Here is a 22,782-nt window from a genome sequence, read left to right as displayed (position 1 = left end):
AACCAAGTAAAGGTCAAGTTTTAGGACTTTTCCACCAAGGAAACAACAAAAGCTGAGGCTCTGCAGATCTGCTGCAGACAGACTTCCACAATTTTGTCAAATGAAAATCTTGAAAGTGTGTTTAAAATTTATTGATTTTATGATGTTTGACTTTTCCTCACAACGATAACGTTTATTTGAATTTCTCAGCTGTTTTCAGAAAACCGTGTGCTACCTTGTTCATGTTCCTCTTTGTACATTTGCACTTTGGGGAGGTTCAAGATTGCTACATAGTGAAAAGGGAATGGAAGGACAGTTGGGACGATAAAAAAGAGGTGCTGTAGAGTCCTGCTGCACACAGTCAACAGAGCAAAGTGAGGATGAGGAGGGCTCTTCAGCTGCTGCTGGCCTCTCTGGCCTTGGTCTCCTTGATGTCTTTCATCGATGCTGGACCGCTGTGAGTAACCCCCCCACCAGTACTTGTGAAAGCTTGCAAAGCAAAGAGTTAACACTGCAAAAAGTACTAGCTTAAAAATCGAAAATAATCACTAATCTTGAGAATAAAATCACTAAAAAGCTGTAACATTATCTGTCCATGCAGAAAGTCATTTTTACTCAAGAAATTCTTTAATAAGATTTAAAAAATCTAGAAACAAGGAGTTATATACAAGTATTCCAAAAGGGAAAATTAAGCTAAAAAGCTAACTGTTAGATAGAACTACTGTTTGAATTTAATGTAATGCCAAATGTTGTTTTAGTTTGTTCTATGCAATTGATTTATACATATATTTCTGTATTTAACTACCTAATTTTAGTTCAATTAAGTAGTGCCCTCATTTTTTCCCCACCTATTACACATAACACGTGGAAATGACTCATTTTAGTACAAAATGTGAACAAAATGAGAATACCATTTAATACAAGTTGTCTTTCTTTTAAATCTTCTCAAAATCTAAAACTTGTTCTTAGAACATAAATTTAAATGATTGTTTATAAAATAAGTGACAGTGTAACTTCAGTCTAACTTGTCAACATCTATTGAACTTTAAAGTAATTTCCTCAAAATGAAACCAAATACTACAGCTTTTTTAGTCTTAAATAAAGTATTCTAAAGGATTTTGACACATTTTAAATAATGATATTCTTATTTCATAATGAGACAAAAAATTCTTGATTGTGCTGATTTTGAGCAAAGGTGTGAAGAAAAGAGAACTTGAAACACCTAAAATGTGGTAAAAGGTCTAGACCAGGGGTCTTCAACTAAAATTTAAAGGGTCCAGTTGAAAAAAAAATCTTGAAGTTAAGGTCCGGAAAAAAATGATGTCTTAATATTCAGTGTAATATATTTTTAAGTAGCAGAGGATTGGTGGCACATATCATGTAATTAATATCTAAATAAATCTAATCCCACAAAACCATCGTAAAACTGGGATTTCCTAAATATAATATAAACATGTGTGCATACGAGAGCATCCTCCTTGGCACTGTCTGCTTTATTCTGTGTTTTTTTGGGGCTTCAAAATTCATGAAAAGTAAACCTTCACTTTTCTGATTTTCTTCTACATGTTCATCAATAACAGCACCAATGTGTCGCTAAAAACAAAGTTTATGGTAACAGGGTATGGTTCATAGTTAATTATTTGACATTTTTGTATATTAAAACAAATGTTCCCACAGTTAGGGGCTTCAATAAAATAATACAAGAAAATAATTAAGTTTAATTTGGACTTTTGTTTAAAATTCGGTTTGGACATTAGTAGGGGGACAATGAAAAATTGCATTTTAGGGGGTACTTCAGACTGATTTTCTATTTTCAAAAGTACACTGACCAAAAATATTAACGCAACACTTTAGTTATTGCTCCCATTTTTTATGGTATGAACTCAAAGATGTGAAACATTTTCCACATACACAAAATAACCAGTTCTCTGAAATATTGTTCAAAAATCTGTCTAAATCTGTGATAGTGAGCACTTCTCCTTTGCCAAGACAATCCATACCACCTCGAAGGTGTGCCATATCAAGATGCTGATTAGACAGCATGATTATTGCACAGGTGTGCCTTAGACTGGCCACAAGAAAAGGCCACTCTGACATCTTCAGTTGTATCACACAGCACAATGCCATAGATGTCGCAAATTTTGAGGGAGTGTGCAATTGGCATGCTGATAGCAGGAATGTCCACCAGAGCTGTTGCTAGGGAATTAAATGTCCATTTCTCCACCATAAGCCGTCTCCAAAGGCGTTTCCGAGAATTTGGCAGCACATCCAACCGGCCTCAAACCGCAGACCACGTGTAACCACACCAGCCCAAGACCTCCACATCCAGCATGTCCACCTCCAAGATCGTCTGAAACCAGCCACTCGGACAGCTGCTGAAACAATCGGTTTGCATAACCACAGAATTTCTGCACAAACTGTCAGAAACCATCTAAGGGAAGCTCATGTGCATGCTCGTCGTACTCATGGAGGTCTCGACCTCACTCCAGTTCGTCGTCATAACCGACTTGAGTGGGCAAATGCTCACATGCGATGGCGTCTGGCACGTTGGAGAGGTGTTCTCTTCTCAGATGAATCCCGGTTTACACTGTTCAGGGCAGATGGCAGACGGCGTGTGTGGCGTCGTGTGGGTGAGCGGTTTTCTGATGTCAATGTTGTGGATCGAGTAGCCCATGGTGGTGGTGGGGTTATGGTATGGGCAGGTGTATGCTCTGGGCGAAGAACACAGGTGCATTTCATTGATGGCATTTTGAATGCACAGAGACACCGCGACAAGATCCTGGGGCCCATTGTTGTGCTTTATATCCAACAACATCACCTCATGTTGCAGCATGATAATGCACGGCCCCATGTTGCAAGGATCTGTACACAATTCTTGGAAGCTGAAAAAAATCCCAGTTCTTGCATGGCCAGCATACTCACCGGACATGTCACCCATTGAGCATGTTTGGGATGCTCTGGATCGGCGTATACGACAGCGTGTTCCAGTTCCTGCCAATATCCAGTAACTTTGCACAGCCATTGAAGAAGAGTTGACTAACATTCCACAGGCCACAATAGACAACCTGATCAACTCTATGCTAAGGAGATGTGTCGCACTTCATGAGGCAAATGGAGGTCACACCAGATACTGACTGGTTGTCTGAGTCCCCTGACCCCCTCAATAAAACAAAACTGAAGATTTCAGAGTGGCTTTTTCTTATGGCCAATCTAAGGCACACCTGTGCAATAATCATGCTGTCTAATCAGCATCTTGATATGGCACACCTGTGAGGTGGGATGGATTGTCTTGGCAAAGGAGAAGTGCTCACAATCACAGATTTAGACAGATTTGTGAACAATTTTTCAGAGAACTGGTTATTTTGTGTATGAGGAAAATGTTTCACATCTTTGAGTTCATACCATAAAAAATGGGAGCAATAACAAAAGTGTTGCGTTTATGTTATTGGTCAGTGTATTTTCTATCACTTTTTTCTTTTAGTTTCTGTATATTTCTGTAGATAGATAACAAGTATATTTGTTTGTAAATCTAGCTCTGAAGAGTCAGTACCTCACCAGCCACAACGTCACCGCTCTGTGCCTTTCATGCATTGGAATGAGATACACAGACAGTGCTCCATATAGCGATCAGGCTGAAAACATTTAGTGGGAGCTCCTCCACCATGCAGCTGGGGCGTCAAGCTTCATGAACACATTTTTGGACTGGAGCCGAGTTATGGCAAGTGAAAAGTAGGAAAAATCAACAGGAAAAATGGTGTGAAAAACAGTCATTAAAAATGCTGGTTTTAAGGATTGGCGGTTGACGCCAGTAGCCCCCATAAACTCCCAACAGCTCCTCCTAAATAGAATACTATTTGTTTTCCACACTTCAACATTTCTTTCTCTTTCTTCTGACAGAAAAAACCCCGGAAAGAATCAAAGTTAGTGTATGCATTTTTTTCTTGTCTGCAGCCCTCGGACCGCGGGGGGCAACGGTTTGCAGTCCGGGGGGTGGGGACCCCTGATTTAATGGGAACAGGCAGTACATCAAAAATCTATGAGTTGGAGACACCAAAAATATCAGAAAGTGATGCAGAGGGGGCCCCGAAAATACTCCCATATGTGACGAGTTGGGAGTGAGAATGTGTTGGTTGCAATGACAACAAGAGCTGCACCTTTTCAAATAAAGGTGCCCATCGTATCAGTTTTGCGTCACGTTCCTATCCGGGACTGGGTCTGGGTCCGGATTTTAGATCCCCGGTCTATAATGCCTAAAAACTGTTTCAAATCTTTGCAAGTGTCGAAGAGTTTGAATTGTAAATGCAAACTTTTTCCCACTTGGAAAAAGTTTCTATTTCGGTATTATTATCTTGCTATTTCGGTATTATTATCTTGTTGAAGTTAAGGAGTGCTGTTATTTCCAACATTATGCTTTAAAATAATACATATTTTAAAATATGAAGTTGTTCTTGTTTTTATCTGTTAACTTGAGCCTGCACCCCACTCCCACCCTTTAGACACACTTAGGATAAGGGTTTGTATGCTCAGGGATAAGCTTTTTATCGATTATTTGCTGGATCCCATTCAGAATGATCATGTAGTATAAAGTCCAGTAAATAGCTGCAGCCCAGAGCAAAGATCCCAAATCTCCTGCCCTCACCTCTCAACCAAAGGGAATAGTGAATTGGAAAACAAAAGTGTGCAAATTTTTAAGCAGTAATGGAACAATAAGTAGCAGGGTAAATATTTCAATAACTAATATCTGCTTCACAGCAACCTGATGTCTGCCCCCAACCTGCTGCGAGTGGGAACACCAGAAAACATCTTTGTTGAATGCCAGGACTGTAGCGGGGCGAACCAACTCGTCACCATCTTTGTTAAAAACCATCCAACAAAAACTAAAACACTGACGACCACACAAGTAACCCTAACCAATGGCAATAACTTCCAAGGCTTTGCACAGATTACTGTAAGTACACATCTACATGAAGGTATTCACGTGATGTCATAACTGCAAAGTCTGCATGTACAGACCCCACCCACTCCAATCTGGCTTTCAGATCCCACCTGGAGACTTCAACAAGGATCCATCTGTAAAACAGTTTGTCTACCTGGAAGCTGTGTTCCCAGACCGAACACTGGAGAAGTTCGTTATGGTTTCCTTCCAGTCCGGGTACATTTTTATCCAGACCGACAAGACACTGTACACCCCCAACAGCAAAGGTAACCCCCCCACATGCACAATCCACTCAGTGGCCATGTTGTAAAGTGTTCTTGCTCGGAAACTGGAAGATTGACCAACAGACTAACAACCAATATATTCACACACACTTTTGCATAAACAATCACACAAAGTTAAATGACCATTTACAAGTGGGGTGGGCGGGTGGTTTTCTGCAGTATGATGTGGGTGTTTCTCAGGTGAGGCCTTTCTCTGGACCCAGGGCACAGGGGGGGACTCTTCTAGGGCTTGCGCTGTCTGTGCTCCAATGCCCCCCTGATGGTCCGCAGCCAGCAGTATGTCCCCCACCACCTCCTCCAGATTGGCAAGCTTGAAGCCAACTACAGACCATGCTTTTTTGATTAGTTTATCCTGTCTGTTGGCATCCTTTGCTTTGACGCCAGCACACTACAGAAAAGAAGATGCATAGATGCATACATAGCTCAGAGTGGTACTGGAAATCATCTGTGTAGGTTGTGAATAGAGAGGGAGACAGAACAGTTTTTATAGTAAGCTTTCTCCAGCGGGGTATGTTATTGCATCATCCACTCAAACCTTGGGCTGGTATGCAAGCTGCAGAGGGTCTTGGAAGGGGCTGACCAGGGGTCTGAGGTCTGGTAGCACCAGCTGCGCCTTGACCTTCATAACATGGGAGGTAAGTGCTATAGGCCTGTAATCACTAGGGGCCACAGGATGGTTTTTTTTAGCACTAGGATGAGGCAGGAAGTCTTCCATTGCACTAGGATCCTCTGAAGGTGATGGGTCAGGTTGTACAGGTGCTGTAGTACACCACATAGCTGGCTGGAGCAGTTCTTGAGTATCTGAGGACTGATGCCATCAAGTCCGGCAGCCTTTCGCTGGTTGAGCCTCTCCAGCTCTATTTTCACCTGATTGAATGTGATGAACAGTCCAGTCTGGGGGGTCGGGCCATTGTAGATTCCATGTGAGATGTCCACTGTGGGGAGAGGGGTGGGGATTGCTGATGTGCTAATGGCCCTGGAAGGTGAGTGGAAGAAGTCCAGTGATCATTCAGAAGAGAAGTGGGGAGACTGCTGGGGGGGGGGCTGGTATCAGACCTCTTTAAGAACTGGGTCACTTGCCATGCTAGACCACTGGGGGAGGGTGGAGCAGAAAGCAAATGTGCTAATTGGCCCTGGAAGGTGAGGAGAAGTCAGTTGGTCACTCAGAGGAGGAGTGGGGGAAGAGCTTGGGGAGGGGGAGCTGGAATTAAACCTGTTAAAAAACTGGTTCAGTTCATTAGCTCGATCCACATTTCCTTCAGCTGCACATTTTCCCTTCCACTGAAGCCAGTGATTGCTCTCATCCTACTCCACACATCCCTGGTCTGGTTTCTCTCTAGTCTCTTCCAGCTTCCTCCTGCAGGCATCTTTACACTCCTTCAGGCTGCGTTTTGGACAGCTCCCTCTGGACTCTAATGAGCTCAGCGCAGTCCCCAGCCATGAAGGCCCTCTTCTTCTCATTCAGAACGGGCTTCTGCTCACTAGTAACCCAGGGTTTGTTATTTGGGCAACATTGCATCCTCTTGGACGGGATGGAGTTGTCCGTGCAGAATTTGATGTGATCCGAAACACAGTCTGTTTGTCCATCCAGGTCGTCACCATGAGGTTCATACAAAACTGACCAGTCTCTGGTTTCCAAGGAATCACGCAGGCAGTCCATGGGACCGTCAGTCCACTTTGTGACAGTCTTCACAGTGACTGGTTGCTGTTTAACCACCGATGTACATGATGGGGTTGTAATCAGACTTGCCCAGGGGGGGTAGTGCAGCGGATGTGTATGCATTGATGAAATTGGCATACATTAAGTCTAAAGTCTTATTGTCCCTTGTTGTACACTGAACATATTGATGGAATGTAGGGAGAGTGGAGAAGAGCCAGGCATGATTAAAATCCCTGTGATGAAGATGAAGGCACCAGGATGTTTAGTTTGCAGGTCGGGAGTGACCGAGTGGATGACCTCACAAGCCGCGTCTGTGAGGCGTTGATGGGGATCACGTTTGGAAATTCCCGTGGCAAGTTGTATGGGCGAAGTCCGATGGCAAAAAGCTCCACGTCAGGAGTACACACACGCTTTTTGACGTGGATATGCTCTGGTTTGCACCACCTGTTGTTAACAAGTACAGCGAGCTCCCCTCCTTTCTTCTCGCCGCTCGCAGTGGTGTCTCGGTCCGCTCGCCCCGTGTGGAAGCCAGTGAACGTCACGTTAGAACGTCACGTTAGAGTCTGGTATCAGTTCGTACGAGAGCCTCCAGCTCGTCCATCTTGTTCGGCAGGGATCTGATGATGATCGCGGGGATACAGGGTTTAAAAGGTCTCTTCTTCATCCGCCGTTTAACTCCTGCCTTGTACCCTCGTCGTCTCTTCCTCAGTTCCTCCGGGAGTAAGGGCTTCTCTCTGACCATAATGGTAGTAATGGTAGTAATTTTGGAGCCAGCAACTGATCGTGTGTGTAAACAATGCCGGGGGTCTTCTCGGCATGGCTGCGGGGGGCCATGAGTTAGTCCAAGCCCCAGAAGGAGAAAAAGGAGGAAAAAGGAAAAAGCATCCAAGAAACTCCAAGTGATGTTGGATGGATGCTTTGCTGGTTTTAAAACTAACTTGGTGCAAAACAAAAATAAAAGATAGACATACATAAACACTTACAAAATAGAAAATATGACAAGAAGCTGGGAGCTGCTACTCCAGGCTGCCGCCCAGGGCAACGCCAGAATGAGGTTTGAGGTTGTGGACAAGTGCCTTATATATAGACAACTACTATATACAGGTGCAATTAATACTGGTAAATAGTTTACATCAGAGGATCCTCCTACAGAAGGTGTACGTGTGTGAGAGTCAGAAATCTCTCTTGTGTGTAGGTGATGAAATACTTATTTTCCACCATAATTTACAAACAAATTCTGTAAAAATCAGACTGGGATTTTCTGAATTCTTTTCTCATTTTGTCACTCATAGTTGAAGTATACCTATGATAAAAATGACTGGCCTCCCTCATCTTTTTAAGTGGGAGAATTTGCATAATTAGTGGCTGACTAAATACTTTTTTGTACATGTACAGTGTACAAATATGCTAATATAAATAAATCTTTTAAACAGATGCATAAAAAAATTCCTTACAGACATTTGCATTAACATTCGATCGTGGCTTGAATTGTGGCATCTATCCATCTTTTTCCGGTCATCTTTTTCCGGTCACATAGTCTTTCCACCACGTCCTGGGTCTTTCCAGGGGCCTCCGCTCAGTGGGACATGCCTGGAACACCTCCTCTGGGAGGTCCAGGAGGCATTCGCTCCAGTTGCCCAAACCACCCTAACTGACTTCTCTTAATGTTGACAACTATGTCGAAAATAAACTGAAACATAATTATAATAATAATAATGGATTAGATTTATCTGCGCTTTTCCAGACGCTCAAAGCGCTTACAATTTGTCCATTATTCATTCACTTCTCATGTATACTTGGTGATGGTAATAGGGATAGGATTATATAAATGTCTTCTTTCCACTTTCTTTCAAGCAATGAGCCAAACTCTACTGACAATCATATTAAATGGATTCAGTGTATAATATGTGTGTTCTGTATTATTGTGTCTAATAAGTCAATTTTTTAAAACAGATTTATAATAATCTTTTCTTTCTAAGCAGTGTATGAATTTATATCTCACGTAGATTAAATGTATGTTTGTAGTTTTGTTTTTATTGCTTTAAATAAAACAATAAACCTATAGTTTCAGAAACCTTCACAAACACAAACCTTTACATATGTGCACAAACTTTCAGACACATAAATCACATCTATATTCGCACCCACGTTTGCATAAACATTCACTCACACATGCAAAAGCATATGTAGAAACATGAGACAGACAGCAGATGAACAAAGTTTGTGTATTTTTTAGTGTATTACAGAATGTTTGGAGTGACCCCTCGCATGGAGCCAGTAGAGAGACTTAATGATGCCAAGACTGACACCTCTATCTCCATCGAGATTGTGGTATTCTGCTTAACTCTTCCATATTTTTAAATTGGACTTTGAGCAATAAATGGACCACCAGAAACACCAAATGTTGTCTGACTACAGACCCCTGAAGGCATCATCCTACCGTTGGACCCTGTCTCTCTGAAGTCAGGACTGCACTCTGGAGACTATCGGCTGACTGAGATTGTCAGGTGAGATTTTCTTCCATGTGCTCACACAAAAACTTCAGCAGAACTGGTGGATAGAAAGTGACAGCAAATTAATACTGAAATGTAGATACTAAGACAAACTTAAAAACAACATTTACCTGCAGGTCTAAGGTTGACTAAAAGAGTTGATAACTGTGAAGACAGAAGAGAGCAATTCAATCCAATTCAATTTTATATTTGTATAGCCCAAATCACAACAACAGTCATCTCAATGGGCTTTATACTGGTAATTGAAAAGTAAAACATAAACCAAAAGGATCATAAATACATAGAAGTCAATAGGAAAATACTAAACTGAACTAACTAAACAGACTAAACTAAACTGGGAATTGAGCAGACAAGAGTACTGAGAGATTCAGCACAAGGAGAAAGTATAAAAGATAAAAGTCAAACAAAAGTAATGTGAGGACTTGTGTGACTGGTTGGACACAGAGAGGGGGTGTGGATCTAGGGCTGCCTTGAAAAAGAGATTAATAATCTCATCGGAATTTTTCTTGGTTAATTATAGATTGATAAACCTGTTCAGGTGAGGCAGAGAGACATAGATGGAAGGATGTGCAACAGGTTAGGATGATCAAGGACTGAGATGGAAATGTGTTGACAGGTTCCACAAATGTGATGTGAAGATGGAAGGAGAACTTTGACGAACTGCTGATTGAGAAAAGAATGTTTGAAAGCACAAGATAGAAGATATGGGTGTTGAGGAGCAGGAATAAGATAAAAGGCTGAAATGAGGAAGGCATTAAAGAGAATGATAAGTGGGAAGGCAGTTGGCTCTAACAACATACAGTGGTATGAGAAAGTTTGGCCACCCCTGATAATTTTCAAGATTGTTCCACATAAATCATTGGTTGTTCTGATCATCACTGTCAGTTAACTATATCGTATAGCAGATGAACAGTGATATTTGAGAAGGGACAGGAAGTTTATTGGATTTAAAGAAACTGTGCAATAATTACTTAAACTAAAATAGGCAGGTGCATAAATTTGAGCATTCCTGTTGTTTTATTGATTTGACTACCTTTAGCAATAATTATTGGAACCCAAATTTTTTTACAAGCTCATTGACCCTTAGATTGTTCAACATCATCGTTTAGGTGAAGGATACAAAAAGCTGGCTAAGAGATTTCAGCTGTTAATTTCCACTGTAAGGAATATAGTGAGAAAATGGAAGACCACAGGAACAGTTCAAGCAAACGCCCGGAGTGGCCGGCCCAGAAAAATCTCAGATAGGCAGAGGCGAAGGATGGTGAGAACAATCAAACTCAACCCATAGACCAGCTCCAAAGACCTACAACGTGATCTGACTGCAGATGGTGTCACTGCATTGTTTAACCATTCAGCGCACTTTGCACAAGGAGATGCTGCATGGAAGAGTAATGGGGAAGAAGCCTTTTCTGCGCACATGCCACAAACAGAGTGGCTTGAGCTATGCTAAAGCATATTTGGATAAGACAGCTTAATTTTGGAATAAGGTGCTGTGGACTGATGAAATTAAAATTGAGTTATTTGGACATAACAAGGGGCGATATGCTTGGCGAACAAAGAACATAGCATTCCAAGACAAACACTTACTACCCACAGTAAAATTTGGTGGTGGTTCCATCATGCTTTGGGGCTGTGTGGCCAGTGCAGGTACTGGAAATCTTGTCAAAGTTGAAGGTCGCATGAACTCCAGTCAGTATCAGCAGATTCTTAAAAACAATGTTCAAGAATCAGTGACAAAGTTGAAGTTGCGCCGGGGCTGGATACTTCAACAAGACAATGACCCTACACACTGCTCTAGTTCTACAAAGGCATTCATGCAGAGGAACAAGTACAATGTTCTGGAATGGCCATCTCAGTCCCCAGACCTGAATATTATTGAAAATCTGTGGTGTGATTTAAAGGGGGCTGTCCATGTTTTGCAAAGAGAAATGGTCCAAAATACATTTAACCAGACTCCAGGCCTTTATTGGAAGCTATAGGAAGCGATTTAAGGCTGTCATTTCTGCAAAAGGAGGATCTACTAAATACTGATGGCATGTTTCTGTTGGGGTGCCCAAATTTACGAACAGTCTATTTTTGTTTAAGTAAACATTGCACAGTTTCTTTAATTCCAATAAAATTCATTTCACTTATCAAATATCACTGTGTTCATCTGCTATATGATAAATTTAAATGAAATTGATCATCCAAACAACCAATTATTTATGAAGAAAAATCTTGAAAATTATCAGGGGTGCCCAAACTTTCTCATACCACTGTATCTGTAGAGGTACTGGATGGAAATAAAGCTGATGAGTCGCACAATGAAGTTATGGGAAAGAGTGGTAGAAGATTGGCTGAGGACAGAAGTGAATATTTATGAGCAGCAATATGGTGAAGGAAGAGCACAACAGATGGAATAATTCCTTTGAAAATGCCTCTGGAGAAATAAGAAGATCAATGTCACAGCACGGACAGCTATACCGGCCTTAGGTCAAACACCACCAGGAGGCCAAACCATGTGACAAATGGACACCAAAGAGAAGAAGTAAACCAGTTTATTGAAAAAATAATAAAATAAATTATGTGCCCTGCAAGATAAAATGAAATAATAGATAGCTCTGCTGGATCAACTAGCATACCATTGGTTTTACTGAAACAAAGATTGACCAGTACACTGAGAGCTTTAATTTCTGACTCACCTTTTTCTTCACCACAATGGATCGGTACAGTGACCACTGATATCGCACCAATCCACTTGACAATCTCATGCTCTGACATTCCCTAACTTGTTAGCAAGACCCTGAAATGCCTTAACTCCTCCACCTGGGGCAGGAGCACTCCACCCACCAGAGAGGGCAGAATACCTTTCGTTCATCAAGAACATGGCCTCAGAATTCAGTCGCAAACTTGCCCAGTAGATGCGGAGGTCCTGGCTCAATAAGGCAAACACAACATCATCTCTTAAGAGCAGAGAGGAAATCATTTGGTCCCCAAACCAGACCCCTTGGGCCCCTGGCTTCATCGATAAATACTATGAAAAGAACTAGTGATAATGGGCAGCTTGCCGGAGTACAATATGCACAGGGATACTTACTGCCAGCTATGCAAAACAAGTTCCTGCCCTGCTTCTGAAGTTACAATAATACTTTTCTACAAAGACCAGACGGCCCTCAAAGAGGCTCCTCTGACCCCATACTCACAGAGCACTCTCCACAGGACAGCATGGGGGACGTGGTTGAATGCCTTCTCATCAAATCTATGTTGATAAAGCAAATTTAATTGAGTTAACAACCTTTTTGATGAGTGATTTGGAGGTTAACAGTGTGTCTTATTATTCCTAAGTATTCATACTCAGTGACAGATTGTACGCTTGTTCCATTTATTAATATGAGGGGGGGGGGGTTAATTGATTAGTTCAGCTATTGGAAAAATACATGCACACAGTTTTAGATAAATTGAGAATCAGCTGGGATCTTTGGAGCCATTCTGAGATCTTATTCATAGCTGATGTGAATTCTTGCGCTGCTTGGTATCTGTCCCTAGCATGAACATAGATGACAGCATCATCTGCATGCAGCTGAAACTGCACATTAGGTGGGGAGCAGCTAGGGAGGTCATTAATGTAAAGACTGAACAGTAATGGGGATAACGATGAGCCTTGGGTTAACCCTAGCTGATTTTCACCACTTGTTGATGTTGTATTATTGACTCTGACCAGCTGTTTCCTATGTGTCAGGTAAGATTCTGATAGTGCTCTAATACATAAAGATTAAAATGATGCAACTTTTAATTTAAAATTTCCCTGTTGACTGTGTCAGAAGTTTTCTTAAGGTCGAGCATGGTGGTGGAAACATTATGCTTGGGGGTTGTTTTTCATCAAAGGGACCAGGACGACTGATCTGGGTAAAAGAAAGAATGAATGGGGCCACGTATCATTGTATTTTCCGTAGCTGCCTTTACATGGACAAAAGTAATCGGAAAGAATGCCTGATCGGACGAAAAAATGCCCCATGTAAACCCGCCGTTCAGAATAGTCTGCCCGATTATAATTTGTTCGTTTATTTGAATAGGGGGGACAGCGCATATTAATAAACATTTCTGTCAATATGCCAGAGTTAGCCAAAGGGCTATTTTTCATCTGCAGTCCCTGGGAAGATGTTAAAAATCACCCTAAAAGATCAAAGTAAAATCACATATTAGACTCGTTTGGATCAAAATTTCTTTCCGATCGAGATTGGTGGGTTATGCTGATTGTTGATCCGATCATTGTTCATGTGAATGGTTCATTTCGATCGCGTGTCACTACTGCTCTGATTTAACGTCATGCATAGACGGATGTTTTGCTCCAGAGAAAGCTTTAGGGCTCAAACAGGACCAACCAGCTGCTCCGCGGACGCCCGGTGTGAAGTGCGGATGCCTCTGCGTCCACCCTTGCCCCGCGGGCTCCTTGCCGCTGTCTTCCCATCTTCTCCGACACCCCTCGTGAGGGGGGTGCCAGGAAGGAGTGCTTCGTGCCCCCGAACGTCCAGACCCTACGCGGTCCTGGCGCGGCTGCCGGTGGACGGAGCGAACCGTGTCTCTGAGCAGAGCAGCCGGACTTAAAGTTTTGTGTTTGAGAGGAGGGGAGGATGCTTTGTTACGTGTGGGAGGCTTTGGACTGCCATCAGTCCCGCAGCTCTATGTGAACGAGCAGCTGAATTCATCTCACACAGCGGCTTTGGGGCGGTGTGTGCCTTTCAAAGCAGAAATGCCGCTCAGTCCTTAGAAACTGTTCAAACAATAGACGTGGATATGTGATCCCAGTCATGCCCCGGCAAAATAAAGGCTGATGTTATTCCCACATATTTACGTGCAGCCAAGATGCAGATTGCGCAATTCCCGCATGGATTTTATGTTCATCCAGGCTAAATGTTGTTGTTAGCGCATGTTGGCCTTCACCTAACCCTTCTACGGGTCAGTATTTTGGCTTCTGCCACAAAAAAGCACTAAAAAGCACACATATTGATAAATAAAATAAAAATAAAATGATTAGCGAACAGGCGCTTCACAATAACCATAACAATAATAAAAGCACGTTTAACCCTTGTGCTATCCTAGATGACCCCACCATTGCATTGACGTGTTATTCCTACCATGACAAAGGTGGATAAAGGTGGAGAGGATTTCATGTAATCCACGGACACCAGTGAAGATCACAAATCATTGAAGAAAAAAGGTTCAGCGCACTGTCTAGTGGGTCATCTAGACCCAATGTTAAAGTGCCTAGGATAGCACAAGGGTTACAAGATCATCTCTTATATCACGGAGCTGCTAAATAGATGTATGTAGCTACTCGGCTTGTTTACATCGGGACTCATTTCCGCTTCCAGTACTTTCAACAATACTGTGCATGCCCAAATTATTTATTCCAACAACGTTTGTTCTAATCGTAAAAAGTTTTTCTGGGCCCATGTACACGGTTGAATTCCAATCCGACCGTTGATCTGATCATGATATTTTACACATGTAACCGCGGATATAGTGAAAACTTCCTTCCACCAGCAAGGGCATTGAAGATGAAACGTGGCTGGGTTTTTCAGCATGACAATGATCCCAAACATACTTGTCCCTGAGTAATAAAGGAGTGGCTTTGTCAGAAGCATTTCAAGGTCCTCGAGTGGCCTAGTCTCCAGATGTCAGCCTCATATAAAATCTTGGGAGGGAGTTGAAAGTCCATGTTGCGCAGTGACAGCCCCAAAACATCACTGCTGGAGATCAGCATGGAGGAATGGGCCAAAATACCAGCAACAGTTGTGAAAACCTTGGGAAGACTTACAGAAAAAGTTTGACTGCTGTCATTGTTAACATAGGGTATTTAGCAAAGTAATCAGTTGAACTCTTGTTTATGACCAAATACTTCTTTCCACCAGAATTTACAAATAAATTATTTAAAATTTTTGTCATGGTGATTTTTTTTTTTGGGGGGGGGGGGGGTCTTATTTTGTCTCTCATAGTTGAGGTATCCCTCTGCTGAAAATTACAGGCATCTCTCATATTTTTACGTGGGAAAACCTGCATAGTTGGTGGTTGATTAATTACCTGTTTGCCCCACTGAATAGAGAGGAGTGGTGATTTTCAATGAAAAAATCGGTAGTGGCAGAGAAGAATGTTGGAGTTGTGCAGTAAATCTATAAGAGCTGGATGATGGTGAGATGTGCTGTAGGTGTAACATAGGAGACAGAAGAAGACAGAACATCTGTAAGTAAATGAGAGGGATAGTCAGAATATAGGGAGCAGAAGTGAAGAAGATACTGAAGTTATAGTGCTTAGGGTCAACAATCCAGCAATTTCCTCTGGGTTATCTGGGGCAACCTAAAGGCGTTCTAAAGCCGAGACATAGTCTTTCCAGCCTGTTTATGGGGTCTTTGCCAGTGAGTCATGCTCGGAACACCTCCACTGGGATGCACTTTTTGAGAAAAAGGCACAGCTAGAAGAAGCAGGGCGGCAGATCTTGATGTTCTCAATTGATAAGAAAAGACAGAGTCGGGAATAAATAATTTACATGGACGGTTAATTTTAAATGTTTAGGAGGTTAGAGCTAAAATCTAGATTGAGATGGTTTAGATAAATTTAGAGGAGGGACATTGATGATGCGACAGTTAGAGATACAAAGAAAGTGGATGAACAAATAAGACATTCATGGAAATAAAGGAGGACATGAGGGTGGTTGATGTGAGTGCAGAGGAAAGGGTTACGAAGCAGATGATTCTAACTGCTGCCTTCTGCAGAGCTCTGTTTTAACTTGTGTACTTCAAGACATATTTCCATAGCAGGACCATGTTAATTTCTTGCAGGTTCTAATCTTCTTGATAATGTGTGTCTGTACAGTCCTGGACTTTGGAAAATTGTGGCAAAGTTCCAGAGCAATCCACAGGAGAGCTTCTCTGCTAATTTCGAGGTCAAAGAATATGGTAAAGTCTGTCCTATTCACCTTCTTACTTACATATTTCTCTTGCAGGACCAAAACTTAACCTAAATACATTTTTCACAGTGCTCCCCAGCTTTGAGGTCAAGCTCTCCTCCCTGAGATCTTTCTTCTATATCGACAGTGAAACTTTGGAGATTGACATTAAAGCCAGGTGGGTGAATCTCGTGCGAAACAACTTGTGGCATTGAATTCTTTTTCCATGGTAACTTCTGTTTGGTGTGCAGGTATCTTTTTGGACAAGAAGTGAATGGAAATGCCTATGTTGTGTTTGGAGTCATGGACCAAGGCCAGAAGAAGAGCTTCCCTGACTCTGTATCTCGAGTGCCGGTGAGAACAGATTGTACATTTTTCCAATTCCGTCATGGTGATCTTTTTGCAATGTTTCAGAAAGTCAGAACTGCATGTGTCTTTGGGTCCTTAGATTGAAAACGGAGAGGGAAAAGTAGTGTTGAAGAGGGAACAGATCACAAAAACCTTTCAGGATATCAATCAGCTTGTGGGCACCTCCATCTTTGTTTCTGTTAGCGTGCTGACAGAAAGCGGTAAGATGAAGACAATTCATCCTCATGTCAATCGTGCTGCTTCAAAACGTGGCTGAAAGGACTTCATTGTTCAATTCGTTGAAATGTTTGACAGGGAGTGAGATGGTGGAGGCAGAGCTAAGAGGCATCCAAATCGTCACATCTCCTTACACCATCACCTTTAAAAAAACTCCAAAATATTTTAAACCTGGAATGTCCTTTGATGTGGCGGTAAAACATTTGTAACTTTTGACTGTAACGTTTGTTGCTCTGAATCTTTGAAAAATGCCAAAAGAGAAAAGTTAATCTTATCCTGATGATTTAACCTATCTTTTATTGGATGACAGGTTGAAGTTTTAAATCCTGATGAAAGTCCAGCAGTGAACATCCCAGTGGTTGTAACTCCTGGTCCTGTAAGGGGCTCTACCGCCGCCAACGGCGTAGCGAGGCTGACCATCAATACAGCAACAACGGCTGGAGGGCTGTCAATCTCTGTAAGACCAAACCCACACCTATACAATGGAAAAGCTGCTGCAAATATTACACAACCTTTTTAGTACATTTTGTTATAGTTCAATGTAATGTATTTGAACTCATTTCAGTTTAGATCAGTGTAGTGTAATTAACTGAAATATGATTGCTGTACAGCAAGAATTACTTTGATTTCAATCCAGTTATTCAATAAGAATCAGCTCAATGTAGTTAAGCCACTGATCTGTTTAATTTCATTTATCAGTTCAGTTCAACACAATTTGTTATACATTTATTACAATTTAAAAGTTCAAAATTCAATTTAGTTTCATTTACTTTATTTTAAGACTAACTACATCCCTGTCAAATTCATTTCAGTAAAACTTGGTTTAATCAACTACATTTAGTTCACTCCATCCCAACTCAACTAACATCATTAAAGTAGGGTTTAAGTTACTTTATTTAAAACCCAAATATATTCAACTCAGTTTTGATTTATATAGATTTACACATTTCATTTTATCATATTTTTTATCTATATTTATATAGGTCATCAATCTTTTTGAAACTGAAAGCTGTTTCATGGGTATTGAATCATAAGAAGGGCTACCAATGTGACAGGCTCTCCTGAAATAACAATTGTGATTAGTTTGCCTTTAGTTCTACATTATTAATAATGATTAACCATACTTATCTATGTGAATAAATTGATCACGGTAATAAATCTTGTCACATTTTGAACTAATGACCAAATCTGCAGCATTTTAAACAAAATTATAACAGCTACATGTAATGAACACACTTTAAAATTGAACACAATTCTTTAATATTTTGATTTAAATATGCCATGTCACTGGCATGTTGCCACTGACGTCTAGTATCTGTTTCACTGTTAGTGGGTAGACTGCCATTACATGCTGTTCTCCAGTGCATTGTAATCTGGTGTGTAACTAGACACTGCAACTGTGAGGGAGTTTTTCAGATGTGCATCAGTGAGGTGTGTTCTGTGTTATTTTTGATGAAATTCATGACAGAAAACGCTGATTCGCAGAAGTAGGTTAAACCAAACATTCAGCAACTTTCTCAGCTATTGTGCATACACCACTGTACTTATCTGTGTCAACAAGGCACCAGAAGTTTGGTGCATCCTGGTAGGCTGTAACCCTTGTGCTATCCTAGGCACTTTAACATTGGGAGTTGGGTCATCTAGACCCACTAGACAGTGCTCTGAACCTTTTTTCTTCAATGATTTGTGATCTTCACTGGTGTCCATGGATTACATGAAATCTTTCCACCTTTATCCACCTTTGTCATGGTATGGAGAACACGTCAAAGTAAGGATGGGGTCATCTAAGATAGCACAAGGGTTAAAGGAGCCAAAACCTGCCCATCTTCATCTTTGATTATGAATCAAAGATGGGCAGGTAAACTAATGTCACCATTGGCTAATGAATCTGTCAATCAAACTCATCAGCAAAACATGCGTGCTCACTTTCAGCCAATTGAATGGCCTCTTAGACTTTGCTTTCACACAGGTGACGAAAAAAGCCCTGCCCATCTTTGATTCTGTACCGGTCGGTCGTTAGCGTGTTAGCTTTAGCCTGGCTCCTGTAGGTTTATTGTCTTCGTTCTTCAAAAATTACTGGCTTGTGCAACTTTCTTGTGGACTTTGAAGCAAGGCAACAGTGGTTGAATGCATTTGCAGTGAATGCAGAGAATAGTCTCCTGGTGATGGGATTTGCAATGAATGTTTCACTCAGGATAGATGCTAATACTTTATCCTTATTAGTCGTGATGCTAGTCATCCAACACCAGTATATATGTTTTTAAAAAAAAATTATTTGTCTGAATTGAATTATTATATATCATTTACAGGACGATTTGTGTATGTTTAGTCTGTTTTAATGTCATAAAGTTCTTTTTACAATCTTTATGCTTTGTGGTTGTTTGTGCTAAAAAACGTCCACACTTTAGATGAGGTGCTGCAAAACACTTAATAAACTATTAACAAAGTTAATTAATACATTTGTAAAGCTTATAAGCAGTTTAGTAATATGGATTTAGAAGACAATGGTCTGACTTTAGATGTTAAAAAATCTTATTAACACTTTCAGGTATTTGCAAGACATCTATAATGCTAACAAATATCTTACTAGCATCTGACACATTAATAAAGCCTATTAATTTGTTAAGTTAGTTAATAAAACTTATTAAGCCTATGAACACTTAGGCTTGTGTGAGACATCTATAATGCTAATAAATATCTTACTAGAACCCCAAACAATAATAATACTTCTTAATTTGTTAACAAAGGTTGTTAATAAATCTTTGTTAAGCTTATTAACACTGACACATTTGTTAGGCACCTTTAATATCAGTAAATGCATCATTAGCATCTTGAAAACATCCTAATAATAATGCTTGTAAATGTGTTAACTAAGTAATTTAATAAACCAAATTAGACTTATTGTACTAATAAATGTCTTACTGAAACTCTATAAATTCATTTATAATGCTTGTTAATGTGTTAACAAAACTTGTTAAGGAATCTTAATATAAAGTGTTACCAACTATTTTAGCAACTAGCTTCCTTTGAACCATGTTCAGCATCATTTGTGTTTTCCACCGGGAGATTACAGCACCTTTAGCTTTAAATGAAAAGACAAATGCGGACATTTAGCTGAATTATTTCCAATGTTTTAAATAAGTGAAATCAATTTGTTTCTTTAATGCTCCTCACAGGCAAAGACTGATGATCCAAATATTTCACCTAACAGACAAGCCCAAGCCACAATGCAGGCAAACCAGTACTCTACCAACAGCAAGACTTACATCCATATTGGTAAGTAGGACTGATTTTAAAATAAGTTTAAAAGTTTAGTAAAAATCAAATCAATCTTTACTTATAAAATGGTGTCCCCATTCATCAAAATTCAGTGTCAGTTTCTTTATTTCAAACACAAACACATATGAAAAATCAAAACAGTGGTTTACAAGAATAAAAAAAATCTATAAATTAAATTTATTCTATGTAATTTTGAGAACATAGTGTTTGCAGTAAAATTCCTATTCTATTTATTAAAAGCTACAAATTTAGTTTAAACTATAACACTATTTGAAAGCAGTTTTTTTTAGTAGTGATGAACATGACAAAATTTTAAAAATGTACAAATTCTAAGTTGAATTGTGTTAAACCAAAATTCTAAACATTCCAAACAAATTATAAACATCTCAATCACAATCACACTGATACTTAGCCCTATCAGTAATGAACATCCAAGAATATTAACAAATTATCCAGTGTTATGATAAAAAAAAACATCATACAGTCTTCTGCATGGCTTTGAGCACTCTTCCCATTCACAGGTGTGGACACGCCTGAGGTCAAATTAGGTGACAACCTGAAGATCAACCTAATTCTGAACAAGCAGCCAAGTGGAAGCAAAGACATCACTTATCTGGTGAGAGCTGTTGGCTTTCGATTCTCGGTCATAAACACGCTTTACTCATTATTTACTGATTGCTGGATTTGTGACTCTTCCCCCCCAGATCACCAGCAGGGGTCAGCTGGTGAAGTTTGGACGTTACAAAACAATAGGCCAAGTGCTGATCTCCCTCATAATTCCCGTTACCCAAGAGATGCTGCCGTCCTTCCGGATTATTGCTTTCTACCATCCCAGCAATAATGAAGTGGTGTCAGATTCAGTTTGGGTGGATGTTACAGATTCATGCATGGGCTCGGTGAGTCATATTCAAGCAGCTTTTTCCCTCTGTTCAATGCCAAAATGGAAAGTACTGCCGCTCACGTCTGCTTTGTATCTTCATGCATGTCTGTATGACATGAATTGCAGCTGACATTGGAACCAACGAGACCTGGCACTGCCAACGAGCCCCGCAGGTTGTTTGGCTTAAAGGTCTCTGGAGATCCAGGTGCCACAGTGGGACTGGTGGCCGTAGACAAAGGTGTTTACGTCCTAAACAGCAAGCACAGACTCACACAGAAAAAAGTAAGCAACTGGATGTTTAAAAGCTCTTGATTGTTTTATGATTAATCAAGAATAATCCAACTCAGTCACCAGGTTTTCTGCCTGATTTACAAGACAATCTATAACCTTTAGATGTCTAATGTTTTGCATCAGATTTGGGATGAGGTGGAGAAGTTTGACACTGGCTGTACTCCTGGTGGAGGGAAGAATGGCTTGAGCGTGTTTTTTGATTCCGGGCTGTTATTTGAGTCCAGTACTGCATCAGGAACAGTTTACAGACAAGGTAAGCACAATATTGCCATGCTGTATTTAAACACAATGAGTCTGTTAATGCTAATATTCAGCATATACAATGACAGCAGAAAGTTTGAACTGTTGGGTTGCCTTCTCTTGTGAATGCCTTGTCATTGAAGATAAGAGGCAGTAGGCTTATATGAATGCAAACATGCACTGGGGCAAAAACAGTATTTAGTCAGCCACCAATTGTGCATTTCTCTTACTAAAAAAAGATGAGAGAGGCATGTAATTTTCTTCAAAGGTACACGTCAACTATGAGAGACAGAATGAGAAAAGAAATCCATAAAATCACATCGTCTGATTTTTAAAGAATTTCTTTGTAAATTATGGTGGAAAATAAGTATTTGGTCTCCTACAATCAAGGCAGATTTCTGGCTCTCACAGACCTGTAACTTCTTCTGTTAGAGGATCCTCTGTCCTCCACTCGTTACCTGTATTAATGGTACCTGTTTGAACTGGTTATCTATATAAAAGACACCTGTCTACAACCTCATACAGTCACACTCCAAACACCACTATGGCCAAGGCCAAAGAGCTGTCTAAGGATACCAGAAATAAAATTGATGATCTGCACCAGGCTGGGAAGACTGAATTTGCAATAGGTAAGCAGCTTGGTGTGAAGAAATCAATGGTGGGAGCAAATATTAGGAAATGGAAGACATACAAGATCTGGAGCTCCCTGCAAAATGATCACAAGAACAGTGAGCAAAAATCCCAGAAACACAAGGGGTGTGAATGACCGACAGAGAGCTGGTAGCAAGCTAACAGAGGTTACCATTAGTAACACACTACACCACAAGGGACTCAAATCCTGCAACGAGTCCCCCTACTAAAGCCAGTACATGTACAGGCCCATCTAAAGTTTGCTAGCAAGCTTTTGGATGATCCAGAAGAGGATTGGGAGAATGTCCTATGGTTAGATGAAATCAAAATAGAACTTTTTGGTAAGAACTCTCCTATTGGGAATCTCCTTTTGCAATTGGACCAAAGCATCCACCAATTACTGGACAGTCTGAGGTGTTATCTGGTATCGGTGGATGGACAGATACATGATGTCCCAGATGCTGAATTGGATTAAGGTCTGGGGGACAGGTGGGCCAGTCCATTACATCAATACCTTAAACTAGCACAGGGGTCGGCAACCCGCGGCAACCCGCGGCTCATTTAGAAAAGTGTTTGAAAATGT

At 40.7% G+C, this 22,782-nt stretch overlaps 1 protein-coding gene across 2 annotated transcripts in view; it reads left to right on the top strand.

Moving 5' to 3' along the window:
- Positions 1–272: 272 nt before the first annotated feature.
- The window catches only part of c3-2 (complement component C3-2), a gene marked incomplete in the record, with an annotated part of 170,209 nt that continues 147,699 nt past the window's right edge, over positions 273–22,782 (top strand). The window contains 16 exon segments of one of the 2 annotated variants that reach the window (XM_023959901.1): positions 273–436; positions 4,732–4,927; positions 5,019–5,181; positions 9,096–9,190; positions 9,278–9,366; positions 16,222–16,304; positions 16,385–16,472; positions 16,546–16,648; positions 16,743–16,863; positions 16,958–17,073; positions 17,190–17,336; positions 20,056–20,155; positions 20,680–20,774; positions 20,863–21,054; positions 21,165–21,320; positions 21,453–21,582. In XM_023959901.1, the coding sequence (XP_023815669.1) occupies positions 360–436; positions 4,732–4,927; positions 5,019–5,181; positions 9,096–9,190; positions 9,278–9,366; positions 16,222–16,304; positions 16,385–16,472; positions 16,546–16,648; positions 16,743–16,863; positions 16,958–17,073; positions 17,190–17,336; positions 20,056–20,155; positions 20,680–20,774; positions 20,863–21,054; positions 21,165–21,320; positions 21,453–21,582 (1,951 nt within the window). 2 annotated transcript variants of the gene reach the window in all.

The sequence above is a fragment of the Oryzias latipes genome, chromosome 1, assembly GCF_002234675.1.
Source record: "Oryzias latipes chromosome 1, ASM223467v1".
Lineage (NCBI taxonomy): Eukaryota > Metazoa > Chordata > Actinopteri > Beloniformes > Adrianichthyidae > Oryzias > Oryzias latipes.
This window is presented reverse-complemented; position numbering and strand designations above follow the sequence as displayed.